This window comes from Somniosus microcephalus, chromosome 1, assembly GCF_052327205.1.
Source record: "Somniosus microcephalus isolate GS21.2 chromosome 1, FLI_Smic_1.0, whole genome shotgun sequence".
Lineage (NCBI taxonomy): Eukaryota > Metazoa > Chordata > Chondrichthyes > Squaliformes > Somniosidae > Somniosus > Somniosus microcephalus.
In genome coordinates, this window is record NC_140987.1 from 215,896,749 (window position 1) to 215,914,587 (window position 17,839).

Genomic DNA, 17,839 nt, shown 5'->3' on the forward strand with positions numbered 1-17,839 from the left:
AATTGATATAAAATGTATGGAGATCTAATGGACTTGTAGACCTGTGAAATCCACTAAGATCTCATTTAAAAAAACCTGTATAATAGTAGAAAATAACCTGGAGATCAGCAAACAAAAATGAAGTTGAATTTGAGTGGGTTGCCCTTTGAAATATTCTCTTCCCTCCCTTGCCTTCCTTTGTGGGGGGAGGGAGTCTGTCTGTGTTGGGGTGAGGCTAGTGGGGGGAGGAGAGACTTGTTGGATTTAGTATGGATTGAGCAATACATTTCTGCCAACTGTCCACAAGCTTTTCATGAGCAGCTGCATCTTTATTAATAATGAATGAGGAACTTTAGTGTTCGACAATGCACGTTCGTTACAAATCAAAGTGCTGAGATGGACATTGCACAGTACTTTGGTTTTTTTAAATCGAAAGAACTGATATTTTGTCGAGTAGTCTGAAAGAATTTATGCAGTACTTTAAAACATGTTACAAATAGGGTGCAGTGACAGTGTGCCGTAACATATTGGTATGAAATTCCTCAGTCCTTTGTTTTTTAAATGCCAATTAAACAAAAATACATCCATTAAAAATGCCAAAGGGACATTACAAAAAGGATTGAAGAGTGCTATAGCACCAAAGTTATAATGGACGGTTGGACAAATCTCTGCGGAAATTCATCCTCTATGGCTATAGTAGGAGGAAGAGCACAGAATGCTGAAGGAAGACAGCAAAAGTGCACATCGATGGTGGGGAGGTAGAAGTGGTGGATGAGTTTATATTGTTGGTAAGTTGTATATCCAGGGCAAAGGGAAAGAAAAGGATTCCGAGTCAATTCTCAGTCTGTATTGATTAACTGATCGCAGCCAGAATGGCAGTAGGGACACCACAATTGGCCTCAGTGCCCCAGGCTAGGGAGGGTCAAATTAGCCAGAGTTCCCATTCTGATCATTATCCAGCAGCCCCTGATGAAAGTGTACATTGACATTGAACAAGATCTAATTCCCCTGTGATGCCTCCGTAGCCAAATAGATTGCTGTCATGAAATGTCAAGCCACTGTCAATGTTTGCACTCGAATAATGGGCACTTGGATGAGGTTCTGAGGGTTCCCAGCATGTCTGAAACTGTGCCCCCACAAGATGTGAGGAAATGTTAGGAGAAAGTAAGTAAGAAAAAAACAGGGAGTACAAGAAAGAAGTGAAATTTAGCACTGAAAGGATTCATCAGTGTGTTCTATTATTAAAAGTCCCCAACACAGCACCTCAGTATCCAAGTTGCCAATTTACACAATCAGAGCACATTCAATCTCAGTGTTAACATGGCAACCAGAGTGGTAAAATACTTCTTACATCATCCTGTGGTTGGTGGTTTGAACCTTTGAGCTAGTCACTTTGTGAGGAGGGCCACTGGTTTATCATCACATGCTAACTGAAGAAGAGATAGAAATAGGATTCTGCTGAACTGACTGGAATAGAATCAATGTAACAGTACACATCAGAACATGAGTGGAGTTACCAACAGGTTTGGAGTGTGGTTTACTCTATACAATAGATATCAGACCTGGCTTTACATCATTCACACTGGTCACAGTCTTATTTCAGAATATCAGTTGTCAGTTTAACATTTCACTGTACATATGTTTAACTAACCATATCTTTGGGGTGAATTTAACTCTACTGGGTGGAAACTGGGCATGTGGGCAATTAAAATGGCCCAGGTGACTTGGGAGTTTTATCGACACAGGGCTGGCACAGAGTAACAGTAACAGCATTTTGAGAGTTGTAGTTTGCTGTTTGGTTTAGTCTTTTCATTACGTTGGCAGAGCGATAGCTGTGGAAAGCCCCATGAACTCAAGTCCTAGGTACCTGAAGGAGGACAAGCTTTTGTGGAAAATATTATTGGAGCAATTTCAAACACTACAAAGGCAACTGGGCAGGTTTAGCAATGTTTTGTGAACTGTTATATTTTGTGTTCATTATGTCAGGAAGCTGATTTTTAGTACATAGGAACATAGGAAGAGGAGGAGGCCATTCAGACCTTCGAGTCTGTTCCGCCATTCAATGAGATCATGGCTGATCTGCATCCTAACTCCATTTACCCACCTTGGTTCCATATCCCTTATTAGCCCAGCTAGCAAAAATCTATCAATCTCAGGTTTAAAATGATTAATTGAGCTAGCATCTACTGCTTTTTGTGGGAGTTCCACACTTCTACCACCATTTGTGTGAAGAAGTGCTTCCTAACTTCTCTCCTGATGGCCTGGCTCTGATTCTATGGTTATGTCCCCTTGTCCTAGACTCCCCCACCAGTGGAAAAAGTTTCTCTCTATCAATTCATTTCAAAATCCTAAAAACCTCAATTAAATCAACCCTTAACCTTCGATGTACCAAGGAATAAAAGCTTAGTTTATGGAATCTCTCCTCGTAGTTTAACCCTTGGAACCATGTTCTAGTTGAACTCCAGGTATTAGCTTGACTCAGTTGGTAGTACCCTTGCCTCTGAATGTGAAGGTTGTGGGCTTAAGTGCAACTCTCACAACTTGAACACATGAAGCCGGCTGGCGTTGTGTGCAGTAGTGAGGGAGTGCTACATATTGGAGCTGCTGTCCTTTGGATGAGATGCTAAACAGTCTGCTTATGTCAAGTAAAAACAAAAAATGCTGGAAATAATCAGCAAGTCAGGCAGCATCTGTGGAGAGAGAAACAGAGTTAACATTTCAGGTCGATGACCTTTCATCTGTTTATGTGAATGGTTTAGCTGGATGTCTTCGGGCCCCCACCTCAAATTCCCTCCCTGGCCACTGTCTGAGGCTGAACCAGACTGTTCGCAACCTCAGGGTCCTATTTGACCCTGAGCTGAGCTTCTGACCCCAAATCCTCGTCATCAAAAAGAACCGCCTACTTCCACCTCTGTACTATCATCCATCTCCAATGATAAAAGGATTTAATACGGTCGATACAGGGAAACTATTTCCTCTGAGGGGGAATCCAGAACAAGAAGGAATAATCTTAAAATTAGAGCTAGGCTAGTTAGGAATGAAATCAGGAAGCACTTTTTTACACAAAGGGTAGTGGAAATCTGGAATTCTCTCCCCCAAAAGGCCATGGATGCAGTGTCAATTGAAATTTTTAATACTGAGATCAATAGATTTTTGTCAGGTAAGGTTATCAAGGGATATGGAGTTGAGGTACAGGTCAGCCATGATCTAATTGAATGGCGGAACAGGCTTGAGGGGCTGAATGGCCTACTCCTGTTCCTATTTTCCTATGTTCTAGAAAGAGCATTTGAAGTGGAAGCAATTAAAGTTATTGAATAAATCTACTGAATTGCTGCTCCTTTACTGCATAATGCAGCACATTACCTTCTGTTTAGCAAGATATTCAGTAACACATGATGCGCTTTGTATATTTTTATTGAGTAAACTATTATGAATATTATGAAACAATATATGTAACAATTAGGAATGTAAATCATAATTATATTAATTATCTTGAAAACATGCTGGAAATGTTAGCATTGTCAATATTGAAAAATGAGTGCAGAAAATATCCTGTAATGGGAGGGTACAATGTTCTGATTCTGATAAACACAGCATCTGCTCCCTTGACAATGTAACAGGAGTAAAAAGTGAAGAGGAAAATTGTATATTTCTATTGTTGCTGAAGAATAAATACAAGCAGTTTGGTCAACACTACATGTATTCCATATTGGTCCTTTACTACATGTGCTTTAAATTTTAGAGTAATATTGGATAACAATGATTTCCAACACAGAACCAGTATTGTTTTAAGAATTTTATAAATGAGTGCATGAATAAATGACAGAATACTGTGGTAATATTATCTGAGCAAATGCTTTATATTTACATTTCTACCTAATTTTCCTCACCCTTTTCTACCATCTCAATCATAATTGCTTGCTTCTAGCCATCTTTTTTTCAGCTCTGAATTCATATCAACAGACCTCAGCACGATCTCCGACACAAATGGACTCAACAACAGATGTGCTTTGGGTAGAGAAGTACACACATTTCCCCCATCCCTCCCAAAATGGATCTCTTCAGTGTTTTGAAGCCTGGCTGCTAGGCAACTAATTTTATTTCATATATAAATAGCAGATTTCAAGCATGAACCAGCACCGGAACTCAAATCCTCAGCCATAATGTGGGGCTGTCATTCTGAGCATCCAAGTCAATGTTTACTTCAGAATGACTTGAACTATGTAGGAGTTTAAAGAAGTGGTCCTCAAGTCTTCACAAGGACCAAATAAAAAGAAAAACCACAAGACAGCCGTGCATCTCACAAAGAGCATTCTTTTGATTCTTTATCTTACTTCAGATCAGACACAGATGACAAGCATATGAGATTTTCCATTTCAATGAAAACCCATGATTATTTTATTGTTACATATTTTCTCCATTTGTCATTGGTTTGTAATAGTTCCGGCATTGCCTCATACTTCAGCGAATGTATTTTATTACTTAAAAAACTTTGCATGCATGGATAAAGATTTTCACTGGAGGACATAATTTAAAGTTATATTTCAAATCTAGAAAATATACCACAGAAATGCACCAAAATGTGACTGGCTAATATCTGATTAGTAATTACAATGACAGGTACATTTAAAATAAGCACTCTAAATGATATCTGGAGAAATATCAATATTAATTTGCATATTGAACATTTGACAAACTTGCAGTGACCCTGCACATTCTCTTTCCTTATTAACATGGCAAACAAAGTGCTCACTTCATGTCCCTGTGGTGACACGGGCTAGATACAATCTGTTCATAAACGCACAGTGAATAGAGTCAGTTGTCTTAGCCAAGTGCATGGTCAGGAAGTCCCACTGTTAAACAGACAAGAATTAGGGATGGCATCTTCATCGTTATGCCTGCCAAGCAGATTGTTTGACTATTGTTGATATGCCAACCTTTGCAGCTTTGCATAGTTACGAGGGCTTTATATAAAATGTCAGTGTCACTAGTTGCCATTTGACAGAAGGGCAAGTTATGTAGATGTGGCCCTACGATCAGAGAGGGTTCAAGCCAATGAACTGCATAATCTAAATAAACATTAACATTGTAAGCAAAAGTTACTGTGCACCTCATACTTCTGATGTCTAATCAGAATTCCATATTCTTTTACACCATTCCTATTTCTTTCAGATTTTTAGATCAATATAGAGGTTACATTTTATCATCTTGAGTTTTTCACACTGGGCTGCACCTTCTGTCAAGACAAAAGTCCTTGTAGCTTTCATTGATATCAAATAGATAGTGCACAGCAGCAGTGCTATGTTTGTCAGTTTCAGTTCCATTCTGCAGAAATTTTCCATGAGTCATCAAGTCTTCGTCTTCGTCATTTATCACTCCCTCTTTGTCCTGTTCTTCATTGTCTGAGTATCTGAAGTCTTGAATCAGTCTTCCTGGTTTCTGGGATAGATCTTCTGGCATATATATTTTGTCCGCTCTGCAATAGTCATCAGGACTGTATTGTTCCATTGCATAGTAGATGTCTTCTTCTTCTTCTTGACAAGAGCTCCCCTTGGCACTCTCACCATCAGACTGGGATAAGTTTTTTATTCTGCTCTTTTGGGAAAGGTCAAAGGGCTCTTCCTGCTCAAAATTGCTCATTAGATTGTTCTGTGCAAATCCAATTCGCCCTCTCCTCCTGAAGCCTAAAATTAAGGTACATCAAAATGATCATCAATCAAGAAATCACACAAAATGTTTTACATGGTTCTACAAAACCTGGTAGATAATAACTATAAGCTAATATTGAATTAAATATTTATCCTTCATAAGTATTTAAAATTAATACACATAAGACAGTTCAGATTGCTAGTTGTTAATAAAGTTTTGAAACACAAAATAATTTAAGCAAGTATATTATTAGAACAATCCTCACTGACTATATTTTCAAATCTCTTATTGCTTTCCCTCCCTCTCTGAAGGCCCCGATTCATTGCTCATTACAACAGTGACTCCACTTTAAAAGTACTTAATTGGCTGTAAAGCGCTTTGAGACGTCCGGTGGTCATGAAAGGCGCTATATAAATGCAAGTCTTTCTTTCTTTTTGATATGGCGGTGGTGGGAGGGGGAGAGGTGGGGGTGTGGGTGCGGGGGGGTGGGGGGAGCTGGAGAAGCCCAGGACAAGGGAAGCTCAAGGCTGCCTTGTGGGGCCCGTAGGAGAACTTCTGCTCCTCCTAGCCCACAAGGAAATCTAAAATACTATGGGGGAAAAATTCAGTTGGTAGCGCCACCCGTTAGCGCATTAAGAGGGCGCTAAGTGGGCCGCAAGCCAACTACCGCCCAGGCGCGGCACTGCCCACGCCTCCCGCAAAATTCAGCGGGAGGTTAGTGGTGGTGCTAACCGGTAGCGCTCTGCGGCGCTGCGCCGCTGGCGATGACGTCATTGGTGTGCGCAGCACCCCGCTCACGCCCCGGCCACGATCTTCGGGAGCGCCCCCTGATTTACCGCCGGACGCTATGTCCGACAGGGTCAGGCGGGTGTACCTGCGGCCGGGGAGGTGCAATTTAAAGGCGAGGTGCGGGGCAGCCATTTTTGTTGCTGGCCGCCTGCCAGCACCTGCCTGCGCTCCCGTCCCCGGCCTCCTGAACCCCCCCCGCGGAGTGCCGGCTGCGCTCCAAGAGCCCGGCACTTCTCTTGGGTGCCGGGCTCTTTTGCCTGCACTCCCGATCCCCGGGAGCCCAGCTGGGCCCCAGGTCGTGCTGCACAAGGCCCCTCCCCTTTAAGAAGGGGAGGAAGGCCTGCAATACCGCAGCACGTAGCGCCACGATATTCACTCGCAGCGCCCCAAGAGGGAGGCGGGGCGCTTCCAGTAGCGCCCCGCTTCCCTCTTGGGGTGCAACCACTCAATTTCCGGCGTGGGGGCGCTAATTTTTCCAGGGTGCTAACAAAGTTAGTGCCTCAATTGGGGCGCTACTCAATTTTTAGCCCAAGAGGTTTATAAAACATGAACACTGAAATCTGAATTAAAAGCAGAAAATGCTAGAATTGTAGGTCAGTCACCATCTAAAAGAGAAAGTTAGGCTAATGTTTCAGATACAGACCCTTCACCACCTGAAACATTAACGGAAGACATCCTAGTTTATTTTTCTGTTCTCTACTCATCATTTACTATGTGGGGAGGCAAAGCAGAGAAGAATATTAAAAACAAATAACAATACATTTATCAGGTTTTGATAGAAAGTTAAAGGTGTTTATTTATTTATGGCCAATTTGTTTTAAAAAGTTTTTGCCCTTGTGACCTACTCTTTGAGTTCAGGATTTGATTGTTTTATTTAGCTATCGCAGGGTCACAATAAGTACAAGTGTATTCATTCACAACTGGAACAAAAGGGAATAAAATGCTATAAATATTAGGGCACATGAGCTTGAGTGTTTGATGTTAATCTCTCCTCATCATGACACCACGGGCCTGCTGGAAATAGTTTAACCTGTCAAATTATTTCATCCCCTCTGGTCTATATGCTGATTAGAATGCAGTTTTGATTTATTTATTGCTCTGACTTATTTAGTTGGCCAGGATAATTGTATTTTATAATATTTTATTACAGAAGATGCCAACAGATTATTGATAGAAAGGAACAGCCAACTCGTTCTGGTCAGGGTCAGTACATGGTTTGTACTGCCAGGGACGTTAATAGTTATCATAACCTCCCAATTCACAGTATAGACACAGTTAGTAGCCAGGAGGTTTAGAGAATAAGAAAAAGGCAGATAGTTGATCATATTTTATATGTAAATATTAATTAACTAACCAACATTCTCAATTTAATTGTCAACAACAAATCTTATAAAGTTGCTGATACAAAATTTTGATGAGAAATCTGTAACTGCAGCCAACACATGCCACCCTTCTGTATCTCTACTACTTGTCTCTTTGTTTCAGCCTTTCCCTATGGTCTTGATGTCTGTCCTTGCTGTTCACCTTTCCTGTTCCTGACTTTCCATTTTGTGTACCTCTTCATTCCTCCTTTTTTTAAAAACCTTAGAGATGGTACCACGAAAGCAGCTCTATGCTTTATTCATTCCTGGAGGGAGGTTATATACCGAGAGGACCAAATATTCAACATTACACAATGGCCCTCTGTAGCAGGAATGGCAGGAGGATGTAATCCGTGGAAGGAAGTAGGCCAGGATTGAATAGCAAAGATGCGAGGATATGTTTTACAGGATAACCTTAGAGCATTTGAAAATATTTACATAGAAAGTTTCCTCAGGAGAATAAATGGGTGGGATAGAGTACATCATAGGGTAGATTGTGTGTTATGAAAGGAGTGGGCTTTATGGTCTGAATAGGATTTTCTCATTCTATATTTTCTTAATGTAACCTTTTTACCAAGATTTCACTGATGCCTTTTCCCATTCAGATTTCTAGCTATGCTTCAACGGTCTCCATTCTGTTGTTGTCATCTATATGTGCTGTCTTGTCAACTGTTTCTCCTTATCTCAGGAAGTTGTGAGAAGTCACACAATCCCCGGTTATAGTCCAACAGTTTTATTTGAAATCACAAGCTTTTGGAGCGCTGCTCCTTCATCGGGTGAAGTGAAGAGATGCATATAGGCACAGCATATATAGTCAGAGAACACTGCCAGATGATTACAGGTAATCTTTCTAACTGCCCTTTATCCCACCTCGACAGAGAGATAATCACAGCAATCAAAGGTGTGGATGGTGTCCAAACTCTGCCGAGGTGGGATAAAGGGCAGTTAGAAAGATTACCTGTAATCATCTGGCAGTGTTCTCTGACTATATAAGCTGTGTCTTTATGCATCTCTTCACTTCACCTGACGAAGGAGCAGCGCTCCGAAAGCTTGTGATTTCAAATAAAGCTGTTGGACTATAACCTGGTGTTGTGTGACTTCTCACATTTGTCCACTCCAGTCCAACACCGGCATCTCCACATCATTATCTCAGGAAGGTTTGTCCTTTTCGGCTGTGGTTAACTTTTGGGCCTTTTTTGGCCTATATTCTCACTTTTACAATTGATTTATGACTTCTGTTTTTATCTGAGTTTTAGTGCAGTCATGGGTGGTCTGGTAGGGCTACTTTTGGGGCTGGAGGAAGGGGGGCAGCAGCAAAGAAGACAGGAAAGAGCAGGAACAGCTGGGTCAAGAGGAAGGAGGAGGGCACTGCACAGGAGGCCATAGCCACAGAGGGTCTTCAGGGAGCACTTCTGCTACCTGAAATTCACTGAGGAGCAATGTCTCAGGTACCTTCGCTTCACCAAGGAGGTTATTGCTGGGCTATATCACCTACTGCAGTCACGATTCGAGACTCGAACCAGGGGATGAACAGCACTGCCTGTGGCTGTCAAGGTCACCATGGCCTTTAACTTTGATTCAACAGGCTTCTTCCAGGCTGCAGTAAGTAACATCAGTGACACCTCCCAGTTTGCAGTCCACAGTTGTATCAGGGAGGTCACCAAGGCTCTCTATCCCAGGAAGAACCCTTACATTTCTTTCCTCATGGGCAGAGCAAAGTGGGACCAGAGAGTACCAGGCTTCATCCACATTGCAGGCTTCCTCAGGGTAAAAGGTGCCAATGACTGCACCCACATTGCCTTGTGTGCTCCCTTTCACCATTATGGCATCTATCTGAACAGAAAAGGATTCCACTCTCTCAACATTCAGCTTGTTTGTGGCTGCAGGCAGTGCATCAGGGAGGTCTGTGCCCAGTTTCCTGACACTTAAAGTGCATATTTAATAAGTACTTGGATATGCACTTGAAGTGTCATAACCTACAAGGCTACGGACCAAGAGCTGGAAAGTGGGATTAAGCTGGATAGCTCTCTTTTGGCTGGCACAGATAGGCTGAATGGCCTTCTTCTGTGCCATATATTTCTATGATTCTATGATTTCTATGATTCAGTTATGATTCATTCATCCTGCTCCAGTTCTCTGTGCCGCCTTTATTCCAACCAGGTCGTCAGGTTACAGGTTGGCTACTGGACGACTTTAGACTTGGCTCATGACTTCTGTCAGCAACCCAGGCACAGCTGCAGAGCTGGCCTACAACAAGAGCCATGCTGCCACCAAAAACATCGTAGAGCAGACACTCATCAACAGACAATGCTTCAGCTGCCTGGACCGTTCGGGAGGAGCTTTGCAGTAAAGCCCTGATCCAGATTTGTGGTCGTCTGCTGCATGTTGCATAGCTTTGCCATCCTGAGGGACCAGCTCTTACCAGCATCTGGGCAGCAAGAACTGCAGCAGGTGGAGGAGCAGGAGCAGGAACAGGAAGTGGAGGAGAAGGAGGAGTAGCAGCATGAAGAGGAGGAAGAGCAGGAGCAACATTGATCACCAGTCTCCCTAGCTCCCAGAGTTCTGAGAGAGAAACACATCCAGGACCGCTTCATTTGAACCATCCCTCCCCTCCCCAATACAACAACAGTCCCATAATCCTTATCACCACTGTCCTTACAATCACCATCCGATTGCCTTCCTTCAGCCTTCCTAAGTGTCAGCCGTGGCTCAGTTGGTAGCACACTAGCCTCTGAGTCTGAAGGCTGTGGGTTCAAGTCCCACTCCATGGGACTTGTGCACATAAAGCTAGGCTGGCACTCCAGTGCAGTGCTGAGGGAGTGCTGGACTGTCAGAGATGCTGTCTTTCAGATGAGATGTTAAACTGAGGTCCCATCTGCTCTGTCAGGTGAATGTGAAAGATTCCATGACATTATTTCGAAGAAGAGCAGGGGAGTTATCCCTGGTGTCCTGGCCAATATTTATCCCTCAACCAACATAACAAAAACAGATTATCTTGTTATTATCACATTGCTGTTTGTGGGACCTTGCTGTGTGCAAATTGGCTGCCGCGTTTCCCACATTACAACAGCAACTCCACTTCAAAAGTACTTCATTGACTGTAAAGCGCTTTGAGACAGCCAGTGGTTATGAAAGGCGCTACATAAATGCAAGTCTTTCTTTTCAGTCCAGCCTTAAGGGTCTTGCTCTCACTTCACTACAAATACATGCACCAACACCGAATTCAGAACAAAAAACAATTTATCTAACAACTCAATTCCATCTGTGTCTAATAGTTAACAGAAATATTTAAGAATCACCCAGTGCAACCCCTTAATGCCTGTTTTCTGTGCTCATTTACCTATCCTAGTGCTCCTAGGAAGTGTTTCCCCAGTAGCTACAGCTTGGGATATGGAAGGCTACTGAGCTTCCATTGAGGACACTTCGGATCACCGTGGTGAGCGACCTTAAGCAGCTCTGGGTCTTGAGGACATGCATTACATTCAGATTCTACATCTCTTGGGCATCCCCAGTTATATTAGGTTGAATAAAATCCCATTATGATTATGTTTCTGTTTACAGATTTCTTATATTTTCATAGAGTAACTTGTCCTCCTTTTTGTTTTCAGTGGTAGTTTATAGCATAATCCTAGAATTATCTTTGCACCCATCACATTGCATTTCCAGCCAGGCTATCTCATTTAAAAGCTTATCTCGTAGGAATGGGTCGGCTTCCCTTACCTCCCAGGTGCCCCTAGCAAATAGAAAGAAATAATAATAAGACCTTTCCGACTGGAAGTGATGAAAGACCTCACTAAACAGCGTGCCAACCCTTCATTATGCAATCTTCAGAGAACAGAAGAGAGAAGAGAAGAGGGGACAGAGGGGGTGACAGGGGAAAGAGAGAAACAGAGGGAGGGGTAGAGAGAGAAAGAAAGGGCAGAGAAATAAAGTAAGAGAAAGAGGAGGAAGGGCAAAGAGGGAAGAAATGGGGACTAAGAGAGGAGAGAAAAGACAGAAGGGAAGAGAGGGGGAAGAGGAAAAAAGGGAAAATAGAGAAAAGGTCCTTCAAATTATTCAATGCAGTGAATCAGTCAGGTCACTGTTATATGAATTTACCACATTCTGAAAAAAATCTTCAAAGTTCATTAAGATCTATGTTCTTACTTTGTGAATCAGGCCCTCCATCCATGACTCCATGCTTAACCTTCATATGACGGGTAAGATTTCCCTTCAGGGTAAATTTGCTGGGGCAATACAGACATTTGAATGGCTTGCTGTCAGAGTGCAGGTGCATGTGTCCCATGAGATTGTGCATCCGGTTAAACTCCTTTCCACACAACTGTCAATACAAATGAATAAACATTTTAATTAGATTTGTTTATTAATTTCTAAGAAAGCAGTATTCTGTTGAGATGTTAAACACCACAAGAATAGATTTAGGACTGTAGAGTGCTACAAAAAAAGTTGCAATGGCTTAAGTCAGACCTCCAAGTTTTTTGCCAGCAACAAGTGTTGCTGCTGCTACGCCTCAATATTTGTATTAATTCAAAAGAATCTGCAAACTGCCAGCGATAAAGCTTTACATTCGGCCTGTGGAACTCTCTCCCAGAGAGATTTGTTGCCTGGTATTCTGAACTGTGTACACAAAGATTTTGATGCTTGTTAGTTCACTTGCTGCTACAACATGTTGCTTTAAAAATGACTGAAATTCCATGTCAAGCTCCCAATCTCAGTCAAATCTTCAAGAAGAGCTACTGAGTAAAAATCAGGAGCTTTTTTGCATAGAGGTAGAGAATCAGTGGATGAGTCACCACATACTGCACTTGACCACCTCCTCATGGTTGGTTACAGAGTAGCATTGACAGAGAGCTCCCCAGGAAATGGTGCATCGTGAGAGAAAGAACTCAAACAAAGGGAGAAAGTACAAATATATTACTGAGGAACTGCATTGTCTTGATGGCTATAATCTCAGACATTAGTAAACCCTTGAACCTTGCTTTGAAAATATCCACTGAAATAGTGCAATTACTTCAATAATTGTAATTATCACTAGTTTAAGTATCATTTCAACCACCTGCAGTCAGTAATCCAGTTTCAATTTATTTGACTATAAAATTCATCGTTACAGGTAGCCATCACACTACTAAATATAGCCCTAAATCCCAACATTTAAAATCTCTGGGAATAGGAGGTTATGAAACAATGTTGCTTTCCACACTATGAATTCTTTTGGAAAGGTTTCCGAGTTCTCAAAGAGAGAGGGAGCAAGTCTGTACACTGTCCAAAAGGACCGTGAGAAAACAGGAAGTTTTAAGGAGTACAAGAGAAAGCGAGATGAAATCTATTTGCAGACGGTTCCCCAGGGACATGAAACTATTGTTAAGCAGGCAGTCAGTGCAGTGATATCCTTCCTTTTGCTGAAGAGGAGCTTCATGCCAAAAGGCATCTATCTGGTCACTGGTTTTAACCCTCTACCAGCCCGGGTCAGATGTAGATCTTAGCCTGTTATTTAATCAACTGATAACATTTTTTTTGTCTAGTTCACGAAATGATGTTAGTTGTCAAACTAATATGTGTGCATTAAGAGTCCTCAGGATGTTGTTAACCCTTTATCTTTTATAACTTATGAATACAGTTTCTGTTGTGCAACACAATCATCACTAATTTTGTATAGATTTTCTAATGTTGAATAATTATTGCAGCAATGAAAGATTCATGAAATATGTATTAACTGCAGTACTGTCGGCATAAGCAAAACATTGTAGATAGCATCTCAACTTGGTGTAGAAGTAAGGATTTAAAAAGTGACATCAGCCATCTCAATTTCTCTGCTCCCCTCACTCACTCCAACCTACCTCCCTCTGAACTTGCAGCACTCCGTTCTCTCCGATCCAACCCTAACATTGTCATTAAACCTGCTGACAAGGGTGGTGCTGTTGTTGTTTGGTGAACCGACCTCTACCATGTGGATGCTGAACGGCAACTCTCCGACACCTCCTCCTGCCTCCCCCTGGACCATGACCCCACTACCAAACATCAAGCCATTGTTTCCAAGACTGTCACTGACCTCATCTCCTCTGAAGATCTTCCCTCCATGGCTGTCAACCTCATAGTCCCCCAATCCTGCACAGCCTGCTTCAACCTCCTTCCCAAGATCCACAAACAGGACTGCCCTGGTAGACCCATCGTTTCAACCTGCTCTTGCCCCACAAAACTGATTTCTTCCTATCTTGACTCCATTTTTTCTCCCCTAGTCCAGTCTCTTCCCACCTACATTCGCGACTCTTCCGACGCCCTCCGTCATTGTAACAGTTTCCAGTTTCCTGGCCCGAACCATCTCCTTTTCACTATGGGCGTCCAATCCCTCTACACCTCCATCCCCCACCAGGACAGCCCGAGGCCGCTCCGCTTCTTCCTTGAACAGAGGTCCAACCAGTCCCCATCCACCACCCTCATCCGCCTGGCTGAACTTGTTCTCACATTGAACAATTCTCCTTTGACTCCACTCACTTCCTCCAAGTTAAAGGTGGTGCTATGGGAACCTGCATGGGCCCCAGCTATGCCTGCCTTTTCATGGGATACGTGGAACATTCTTTGTTCCAGTCCTACTCAGGTCCCTTCCCTTCCCTCTTTTTCCGGTACATTGATGACTGTATTGGTGCCGTTTCCTTCTCTCGCCTTGAACTAGAAAATTTCATTCACTTTGCTTCCAATTTCCACCCTTCCCTCATCTTCACATGATCCATCTCCGACTCTTCCCTTCCCTTCTTCGACTTTTCTGTTTCCATTTCTAGGTATAGACTATTGACAAACATCCACTACAAGCCCACTGACTCCCACAGCTACCTGGACTACACTTCCTCCCACCCCACTTCTTGTAAGGACTCTATTCCATTCTCCCAGTTTCTCTGTCTCCACCGCATCTGCTCTGATGATACCACCTTCCATACTAGTGCTTCCAATATGCCTTCCTTTTCCCTCAACCGATGAGTCCCCTCTACCGTGGTTGACATGGCCCTTGACCGTGTCCATTCCATTTCCCGCACTTCTGCTCTCACCCCTTCCCCTCCCAGAACGACAGTAGGGTTCCCCTTGTCCTCACCTTCCACCCCACCAGCCTTCATATTCAACTAATTATCCTCTGCCATTTCTGCCAACTCCAGCGTGATCCCACCCACCACATCTTCCCCTCCTCCCCCCTTTCAGCATTCCAAAGGGACCGCTCCCTCCGCAACACCCTGATCCACTCCTCTATCACCTCCAACACCCCTTCCCCTTGCAACAGCACCTTCCCGTGCAAGCGCAGGAGATGCAACACCTGCCCTTTTACCTCCTCCCTTCCCACTGTCCAGGGCCCCAAACACTCCTTCCAGGTGAAACTGCAATTTACTTGTACTTCTTGCAATCTGGTATACTGTATTCGCTGCTCACAATGTGGTCTCCTCTACATTGGGGAGACCAAATGCAGATTGGGTGACCGCTTTGCGGAACACCTCCGTTCAGTCTGTAAGGGTGACCCCGAGCTTCCGGTCGCCTGTTACTTTAATTCTCCGCTCCACTCCCACTCTGATCTCTCCATCCTCGGCCTCTTACACTGTTCCAACAAAGCTCAACATAAGCTCGAGGAACAGCATCTCATCTTTCGATTAGGCACTTTACAGCCTTCTGGACTCAACATCGAGTTCAACAGTTCCAGACTATAACCTCGGCCCCAATGTGTTCTTTCTTCTCTCACAGGGCAGCTGTTGATTCTGCCATTGCCATTTACACCTCATCTAGAGTCATCTTTTATTTCTTAACTTGTCCCATTACCATCTCCTTTTGCCTTACACTATCATCCCTTTTGTCTTTTAATCTCACCTGCCTTCCATCCTATCACAGATTGTTCTTTCCTCCCCTCCTCCCTTTCTCTGCCCCACACTTGCTTAAAAATCTGCTACTTCTGCAACTTTTTCCAGTTCTGACAAAGGGTCATCGACCTGAAACGTTAAATCTGTTTTGCTCGCCATGATGCTGCCTGACCTGCTGAGTGTTTCCAGCATTTTCTGTTGTTGTTTAAAAAGTATGTTTTGTTTGTCCCTTTTAGTTTCTGCTTTTTAGTTCACCACATGAATATTGTAGGTTAGTGAGAAATTATAATCTCATTTTAACTCTGTGCAAGTCGCAGATAAGCACCACCCATATTCCCAGACTTCTTTTTAAAAAGGATACTTATATCCTCAATAACAACAGAAAATGCTGGAAAAACTCAGCAGGCCAGGCAACATCCGTGGAGAGAAATTAGAGTCGAAGTTTCGGGTCGAAACCCTTTTTCAAAACTGAAAAGGAAATGAAATAGATCGAAAGGAAGGCTGGGGAGGAAACAAAAGAAGTGAATAGACATTAAGAGGCATTCAAAACGAGACAAGATGGCGATAGGACTAGTAAAGAGACAAAAGACAGCTTAGATTAGGTGTGAAATGTACTGGCAGAATGAGAGACAGCTGCCATGTAAAAAAAAAGAGAGGAAAGGGGGAGGGAGGGAAAACCCAAAACAAAGGGGTGGGGAAAAAATAAATAAAAGTAAAAATGTAATAGGGACCGAGGTTATGATCTGAAATTGTTGAACTCGATATTGAGCCCGGAAAGCTGCAAAGTGCCTAATCGGAAGATGAGGTGCTGTTCCTCGAGTTTACGTTGAGCTTCCGTGGAACAATGCACGAGGCCAAGGACGGTGAGGTCTGAGTGGGAATGGAGCGGTGAATTAAAATGACAGCGACCGGAAGGTCGGGGTCACCCTTACGGACTGAACGGAGGTGTTCCGCAAAGCGGTCACCCAATCTGCATTTGGTCTCCCCAATGTAGAGGAGACCACATCGTGAGCAGCGAATACAGTATACTAGATTGCAAGAAGTACAAGTAAATCGCTGTTTCACCTGGAAGGGGTGTTTGGGGCCCTGGACAGTGGGAAGGGGGGAGGTATAGGGGCAGGTGTTACATCTCCTGCGCTTGCACGGGAAGGTGCCAGGGGAAGGGGTGCTGGGGGTGATAGAGGAGTGGACTAGGGTGTCTCGGAGGGAGCGGTCCCTACGGAATGCTGAAAGGGGAGGGGAGGGGAGGGGAAGATGCGTTTGGTGGTGGGATCACTTTGGAGGTGACGGAAATGGCGGAGGATGATCCGTTAAATGTGGAGGCTGGTGGGGTGAAAGGTGAGGACAAGGGGAACCCTATCGTGGTTCCGGGAGGGAGGGGCAGGGGTGAGGGCAGAAGTGCGGGAGATAGAATGGACACGGTCGAGGGCCGTGTCAACCACGGTAGAGGGGGAATCCTCGGTTGAGGAAAAAGGAAGACATGTCGGAAGCATACCTCCAAAGTGATCCCACCACCAAATGCATCTTCCACTCCCCTCCCCTTTCAGCATTCCGTAGGGACCGCTCCCTCCGAGACACTCTAGTCCACTCCTCTATCACCCCCAGCACCCCTTCCCTCCGCCTGGCACCTTCCCGTGCAAGCGCAGGAGATGTAACACCTGCCCCTATACCTCCCCCCTTCCCACTGTCCAGGGCCCCAAACACCCCTTCCAGGTGAAACAGCGATTTACTTGTACTTCTCGCAATCTAGTATACTGTATTCGCTGCTCACAATGTGGTCTCCTGTACATTGGGGAGACCAAACGCAGATTGGGTGACCGCTTTGCGGAACACCTCCGTTCAGTCCGTAAGGGTGACCCCGAGCTTCCGGTCGCCTGTCATTTTAATTCAGCGCTCCATTCCCACTCGGACCTCACCGTCCTTGGCCTCTTGCATTGCTCCACAGAAGCTCAACGTAAACTTGAGGAACAGCACCTCATCTTCCGATCAGGCACTTTGCAGCCTTCCGGACTCAATATCGAGTTCAACAATTTCAGATCATAACCTCGGCCCCTATTACATTTTTACTTGTATTTTTTTCCCCCACCCCTTTGTTTTGGGTCTTCCCTCCCCCCCACCCTCTTTTTTTTTACATGGCAGCTGTCTCTCATTCTGCCAGTACATTTCACACCTAATCAAAGCCGTCTTTTGTCTCTTTACTAGTCCTATCACCATCTCGTCTCGTTTTTG

The 17,839-nt window shown here is 43.8% G+C and overlaps 1 protein-coding gene across 3 annotated transcripts in view; it reads right to left on the reverse strand.

Moving 5' to 3' along the window:
• Positions 1-3,762: 3,762 nt before the first annotated feature.
• Positions 3,763-17,839, reverse strand: part of znf366 (zinc finger protein 366) — an 87,310-nt gene continuing 73,233 nt past the window's right edge. For all 3 annotated transcript variants that reach the window (XM_085990081.1, XM_085990076.1, XM_085990067.1), the window contains 2 exons: positions 11,925-12,099; positions 3,763-5,663 (listed from right to left, as the gene is read on the reverse strand). In XM_085990081.1, coding sequence (XP_085846207.1) covers positions 5,197-5,663; positions 11,925-12,099 — 642 coding nt within the window. In that variant the 3' untranslated portion in view covers positions 3,763-5,196. The remainder of the gene's footprint in view (positions 5,664-11,924; positions 12,100-17,839) is intronic.